General features: G+C 30.1%; 1 protein-coding gene across 1 annotated transcript; it reads left to right on the top strand.

Moving 5' to 3' along the window:
- Window positions 1-721: 721 nt before the first annotated feature.
- On the top strand, window positions 722-2,790 carry LOC111290528 (CASP-like protein 4A2). Its single transcript, XM_022881874.2, has 3 exons — window positions 722-1,434; window positions 1,601-1,736; window positions 2,387-2,790. The coding sequence occupies exons 1-3, from the start codon at window positions 839-841 to the stop codon at window positions 2,579-2,581; spliced, it is 927 nt and encodes a 308-aa protein (XP_022737609.2). The 5' UTR covers window positions 722-838; the 3' UTR covers window positions 2,582-2,790.
- Window positions 2,791-7,524: the final 4,734 nt, after the last annotated feature.

Genomic DNA, 7,524 nt, shown 5'->3' with positions numbered 1-7,524 from the left:
TTTTTATATTATTAAAATTTAAATTTAAAAATTTTAAATTTAATATAGATTTTATATTACTAAATTACAGCACACTTGCAATCTTAATTTCAATCTTAATATCGACTTTATATTATTAATCTAATCATTCACTTGCAATCTTATTTAATAAGTAACAGTAGTATTTGTTGATCTTGGATTATACAACTTAATTTCTAAAAAGAAAAGTAGCTTTGGAACACGTAATATGAGAGCATAACTTTGGTTAAAAACATTAAGCTTTGAAATTTAAAAAAAAAAGTGTCATATAAAATTATGTTAAATGGTTCGAAAAAACCTACATGAAAATAATAATAAGGAGGAATAATAATATAAATTTTAAATAAAAATTGTGTCATATATCAGCCATTATTTTCCAATATTTTGCTATTATTATTTATAATTTATATCTAATGCTACTAGGACGAAGTACTGAAATTTTTTGCATGTGTAGCGAAGAATTTTTCAGATTTTTCCCTAGCGGCTTCCTTACCAGTCTCCCAATATGTCAAGAAATAGTATGTCGCCACGTCTACCTAACGGAATTGACTAGAAAACGTGGCGGGATTTTACTGGTAGAAATCCTGGACTTTCTTTTAAATTTATGCACTTGGATATAATCTGTTATCCAAGTAGGTGCCACGTGGTACTGTCCCTACGAAAACAAAAGCTTGAAGTAGACCAGTTAGTTTCCTTCTAACTTCACTTTGTCCTCAATACTTTTTTTTCTCGCTTCCCAAACGCTGAAAACCCCCTCTTTTTAATTTTAATTTTCTCTTTTTTTTTTGTTTTAATCCTCCCATTAAATTCCGAGAAAGCAATGGAAACCAAAGCCCCGGTGAAAAATAATCAAAATCTCAACGGCATCATGAAACGATCCTCTTCTTCGAACTCAAACTCGCTGACTCACCAGGACTCGCCCCACTCACCTCTCCGATTCCACTCCCCTCTCCGATCCGACCAGGGTGACCCCGACCCGCACGAGCCCGATAATACCTCTCCTCCCTATGCTTCCCCGGCAGCTTCCCCCGGTCAACTCTACTTTGACAACTCCAAGGCACTCGTTGTGGTCGACAAGCCCGCCCAGTTCAACGCCAATGCTTCTCCTTTTCTTTCGCCGCCGCCTCCGCCGACTACTCCACCGCAACAGTGGTCGCATTTGACAGTGAACCGTGCGGTGAGGGAGGAGGGGCAGGGGGTGACGACGAGGACGAAGGTAAGTGGTGATGGAGGAGGAGGAGCGATGGCAGTTGCGGCGGAACAGAGAAGATCGAAGGTGCAGGAGAAGGTGAAGATGGCAGCTTTAGGGTTTCGATTAAGCGAAATCGTTTTATGCTTGATTTCTTTCTCTGTTATGGCCGCTGATAAAACTCAAGGCTGGAGCGGTGATTCTTACAATCGCTACAAAGAATACAGGTTTTTCGTTTTACATAATTTTACAGGTTTTTCGTTTTACATAATTTTGTAAGAATAATGTTAATTTGGGGAAATAAATAGCAATAAATTTGGTTTTTTTTTTCCATTTAATTCATCATTTATATTGCATATTCGACTGTCGTTTTCATGTCAATTCGTTTTACAGGTATTGTTTATCAGTAAATGTGATTGGATTTGTATATGCTGGGTTTCAAGCCTATGATCTAGCTTACTATCTCATTACCGAAAAACGTGTCATTCACCATTACCTGCGTCAGCCTTTCGATTTCTTCATGGATCAGGCAAGTTTTCGCATTCATTAAATACTACTTGCAAATTAGCTAACTTTGCTTGATGTTAGCACTTGTTATTCCCCCTGGCTTTTTGGAGGCATTATGTATATGATAAATTGCAGTTAGACAGTTGTTGTCTTTATCTTAATTAGTAAATAAGCTAATTTACAAACCCGAAGTGTTGCTCAATTGATTCATTAAGACACCCTTTAACACTTGCTACCCCTTTCTTTATTGCCAGTTGTAGCTTATTTTGTAAAAAAAAAATTCTAATTTACTAGGTTTATATGGAACTCTACTTTTGTGTCTTTTTGAGTGATTTGGTAACTATTGGAACTCCATTTTGGGCATAGTTTGCATTGTTCCATCTATATCAGTGTTTCAGGCTTGGACTCCTATACTTCTATGTTGCCTACATATCAATCTATCATCATAACCTTCAATTCGTCAATTAGATTTCCCTTGTTTGTGATAGGTTGAGTTCATTTAGTTGTCCAAGCTCTATGCATAAATTTTAGTGTATGAGATAAGATATATGTGGGTGGGTCATTTGTATCGCTAGGTCCAAGTTAAATGCATACAAGTGCATTCAAGTGTGCAAATGCTGAGAGAGGAGTATGCTGAAAGAGAATTGCTCGCATCTTTGGTTTATCTTGCAGATACTAGCCTATCTTTTGATTTCAGCATCATCCGCAGCGGCCACCCGAGTTGATGATTGGCAATCAAATTGGGGCAAGGATGAGTTCACTGAGATGGCTAGTGCCTCAGTTGCAATGGCCTTCTTGGCTTTTATTGCTTTTGCATTTAGCTCGCTCATATCTGGTTACGAACTTTGTACCCATGAATCTTCATGATCTCTCTGAGTCAGTTATAGGTGGTATTAAAATTACAAGACAATAGGATAATTAAAACAACTTGAGATGCAAATTTGATTTTTATTATTGGACAGAGAAAAACGTATTATAGCATGTTTTTCTTACGATTTTTTTTCCCTTTAAAAGATTACAATGTAAACGTTCTGATTTGGAATTTCTTATGGTATGTACTATTTTATTGTGTCTAACAGGCCTTATCTGCCCTGCACTTCTACTCTCAGTGAAATAACTTATGTTGAAAATTGAGATCAAGGCCGATTTTTTGGTGGATGCAGGTCTAACATCTAATCATTGTATCAGTTTTTTTGGTTATCAAATTTTTTATTTTCACGCTACAATCCAAGCAAGGGGAAACAACTGTACCAGCTGACTGGAACTGTACTTCTCTGGTGTTCGAATGGTTGAGCTCGGCCATTTCCTATTTCTTTAACATTAATAGCGTACAAGAGAAAAAAAAAAGTATAATGATAGAAAGAGAGAAACGAGATACATTCTAGGTAAAAGATGGAATAAGAAGATCTAGTGACTGATGTGATGATGAATCATTCGAACTATTCTGAGTTGTGTCTTTCCATTTTTCCTTATTTGTTTTTTTTTTTCTTCAGTTTTTCATCTTTACGACAAATCAATGCTTAAAGTTCAAAGCTCATTTCATCTATGCCAGTAATGCATCTCTTTTGCCCTTTTTTACTTTGAGCTTACCATTGGATTTCACGAAGGAAATGATCATCTCCGATTCCTTTTTCCCTTCCAATCCTTCACTTGTGCTAGAAAGTAGAAACAATGACTCAAGCCATCCGTCGCCCTGGCCTATTCCCTTTTAATTCCAGTTTAGAGGTTGGTCTTGGTTTGGTCTAATGTTAAATTGTGACCCCTGGGGCTTGACCATACATTAAACGCATATGGTCAAAGCTGAGCGGCCCAAGTGCCAAGGAGAAGCTTTACGAGCTACTGTATGAGAATTTTGTTTACTCCTGACAATTGAATAGTCCCAGCACATCTATTTTTCTGAGAAAGAATCCGGCCTTGCAGCTGTCCACAGGGTTAACAATGCTGCACGGGTAAGAGCAGGATCTTCATTCTTAGCCCTTGGACAGAAAAATGGTTCCAAGTCTCCATTATTTGCCATATAAAAAAAATTCTCAAACGTAAATATTTTATATTTTTTACTCAAATTTTAATACATAATCAACTTATAAAGTGTTATTCACTTCATCGAATTAAACCTAACTTTACTATTTTATCTCAAAAAAATATATAATAGATTGAAGATGGTATTAACGTGTATATAACTATTCAAATTTTAGTATACATTATGGGATTTAAACCTCCCTTGGGACCGTGACACTTGGAAGTGGTACATTGAATTTCAAATATTACATCTTCAGCTATAGTCAAATTAAAAATGGAATACCAACTATTAAAGTTATTGGAAAATAGAATTATTTTCATTGTCAGCCCACGGAGTCTAGTCTCAACGAACATTGCCAACCCAACTCTAACATCTTAAATGATTCAAGCACTCCAAAGTCCAAACACCAATTAAAGCTTTGAGGTCAGTAAGCAAATGGGTAGTGTTTGGTGAATCAATTTCAGTAAATCGAAAAGAGAGAGTCTTACACTTGTCTGTAGTGGTGAAATTAGAATTTTTTTTGTTTGTACTTACAATACATTTAAAAAATTATTGATAGATTTATCAGTTTTATTAATAAAAAAATATTTAAAAAATTTTAGGAATGTTCAAATTCTTTTTTAATTTTTTAATTTTTCAATATCTGTGAACACTTTATTATCTCATTTCGATCCGCCTATGCTTGCTAGATACATTTATACTATAGTATCCTTCTTTGCTATGGTCTAATTTAATTCAAACCTATTAAATATTAATAAAAATTGGATTTAAAACCTTGAACAGAACAGAGCAGGAAAGGCTGAGGAAGTCCCTTCATGTCCTAATCCAACAGCCATGATGTTGTTTCCTGCCATGTGTTCCTGTTGTTGGATGCATCTTGCACTTGCAGGCAATTCCACATGCTATTTGTCTTTTGAAGCACTGATTGATGCTTATCCTCAACTAACGAAGCCTTGTCTGGGGATATTCACAAAATTAAAACTTAGCATAACTGCAATGTTGTCTAGCAATTTGTTTAATTAAACTCCCTGGCACTCTTCACGGTACAACTTATTTAAGTTTATCGGCTCAAAACACTTAAAAAAGGATATTTGATTCATAAAATTTTAAATTTTAAAAAAAAATGATTAAAAAAGAAAGTGATATTGAAAGAGAATGTGATATTTTTAAACTTAAAAAATATAAGATTTTTGTATTTGGGTCACGAAAATTTAATATTATCTAAAAAAGTTTTTTATTATATTATTTTTAATAACACGTGAATAATATATAATATTCATAATACTGATATGTGAATAACACGTTATTATCCCTACACAAAAAAAAAAAAAAACATAAATCGACCTTTACAGTCAAACTGAGGGTTGGAATGGGAGTGATAAACCCCTTTCTGAGGGGTTTCCAAAAGCAGAGCCCTTGAACAAATTTTATTTGGTATAATATTAAATAAATATATTTTAAATTTTACATGTAATAATATGAAATAAAAATATTTTACATTTTATATTCTTTCCCTTATAAATCACTTTCCCTCCTTTAATTACTACGTTTCATTAATTATTACATTTTCATATTAAAAAATGTTGTTGATATGAAAAATATATTATTTATTTTAATTTTAACTACATTTCATATATAAAAAACGTTATTAGTTCAAGGTGATTAATTACTATGATTTATCAATAACTATATTTTCATAACAAAAAACATAGATATTAATATAGAGAAATATATATCAAATTTTACTTTTATCAAATATGACATTTTTTACATAAAAAAAAGTAGTTGAAATCATTATAAATATTATATACTGACTCTACCAACAATAATTATGATTTTATATAAAAAAAAATATTATGTTTTATCAATTACTACATTTTCATATTAAGAAACGTTGTAAATATTAAAAATATAAAATTTATTTGGTTATTATTTTAAATAATCAACTACATTTTATAGGTTAAAAATATAGTGCTTTTGAAAAAATTTCAAAATCCTTAATTTGAAACAATCTACTACATTTTTCTTTTAAAAAAGTTGTTTTTCTTATAATTAATTTTTTTAATAATATATTATAACATATGACTACAATTCTAATATAAACAACATTGTGTAAATGACAAATTTTGATTTATTAAAATTTTATTTTATTCATCCTTCAACTACATTTATAATTCAAAAACATTATCTTTTTGAAAAATTATCAGTTGAAAATAAATATTTAAATTTATAAAAATTCAAATACAAATGATCATTATTAGATGTCTAATCATGCAACTACGTTTATAATTCAAAAACATTATCTTTCTAAAAAATTATCAGTTGAAAACAAATATTTAAATTTATAAAAATTCAAATACAAATGATCATTGTTAGATGTCTAATCATGTAACTATTAATACAGTTTTATCCAATCGTGTGGCTAGAAACGCAGCTTTTCGTGCCAGAATGGGTTTCAATTTATATTGCAATTATGTTAATTTACAAGGATAAAATATACTATAACAAATTATTATTGAGATCAAAAGTAGGACAAAATTTACTTTCCTCCAAGAATCTTAAAAATCCCTAAGAAGAGATAAGTTTTTTATTTCAGATTATGTGGACACTGTTTAAAATTTTATAATACCCCTAGAATCACTTTCCCCTAAACCAAACCAAGGAATCAAACTATAAAAAGTAAGATTTGGTCTAGTAGTCTAACTTTCTCCTAAACCAAGCGCCTTTTTAGTGCATCAACTTTTTTTTTTGTACATATAAGGAGTACAAAAGAAGAAATTATATGAATTCTAAACCTGCCATAACGGTTTTAGGGATCACTAGATGAATTTTTAAAAACATTCAAAAACAAAAGGAGTCACCACTAATCTTTTTTATATAAGTGTGATTGGTCACCTAAAAATTTATCTTTTTAATAAAATCTTAAAGTTAAATAAAACTTATTAAAAATATAATTTTTGGTTTACGAAAAACAAAATCGGGTTCGAAAATATGGTTATGTGTAGGAAATGATTAACATCCCCACAACGCACGTTTTATAAATTGTACTTATTAATCACATGTTATTATTTAACATTAATGAAAGTGGTTTTACTTTTGATATTTAAACAATTGTTTCTTTAGTTTTCTTACCGTAATAAAATATATATTTGTTTTTTTTTTAATCTTTTGTTTGGAAAATAAATAAGAATTTCATTTATCGAAAAATTTTCAAAAATATTCCAATATTTTGTCAATATTAAGATGAATTTTCTCAACTATGAATCTCTTAAGAATTATTATTCAGATTTCTTAAGAATCTCATTATTGACGATTCATATTTATCTTCAAAATCAATATTTATAATGTGTATAATAATAAAATATGATGCCTAAAATTTAATCTAAATAATATTTTCCTTTTTATAAAAATCCATTTTGTATTGTTTTTTGAGTAAATAAAAAGCAAACAAAAATCTTTATTTTAAATTAATCTAAATGCTTCAATATTTTGACAGTATTTTAGATCAATCTTCTTACCTAGAGATTACAAAAATATCATTACTCAAACTTTTTTAGAATCTCGTCCTCGAAAGTCTTCATTTTTGCTTTTTATTTCTTTTAAATCAATTTTTGCAAATAATAATATTCATGCATTATTATAGATAATTTTATTGCTAAAAAATTTTCTTTTATCATTATTTATTTATTTTTATTTTATAAAAATTTTTTGTATTAGATATTTTTCTAAGTACTCCATTACTTTAGTAATATTTTTAAAAAAATATTATTACCTAAAGATTTGATGGAAT

The sequence above is a fragment of the Durio zibethinus genome, chromosome 11, assembly GCF_047325235.1.
Source record: "Durio zibethinus cultivar Kanyao isolate XHJ-2024 chromosome 11, ASM4732523v1, whole genome shotgun sequence".
NCBI lineage: Eukaryota > Viridiplantae > Streptophyta > Magnoliopsida > Malvales > Malvaceae > Durio > Durio zibethinus.
Note: the sequence above shows the minus strand (reverse complement) of the source record. Positions and strands in the feature narration are given on the sequence as shown.

Excerpts from the sequence above, each read along its gene's own strand:
- LOC111290528 (XM_022881874.2), top strand. The coding sequence starts at position 839 with ATGGAAACCAAAGCCCCGGTGAAAAATAATCAAAATCTCAACGGCATC. Across the intron at positions 1,435-1,600 it reads AATCGCTACAAAGAATACAG|GTATTGTTTATCAGTAAATG; the intron begins GTTTTTCGTTTT and ends TTCGTTTTACAG. Across the intron at positions 1,737-2,386 it reads TCGATTTCTTCATGGATCAG|ATACTAGCCTATCTTTTGAT; the intron begins GCAAGTTTTCGC and ends TTTATCTTGCAG.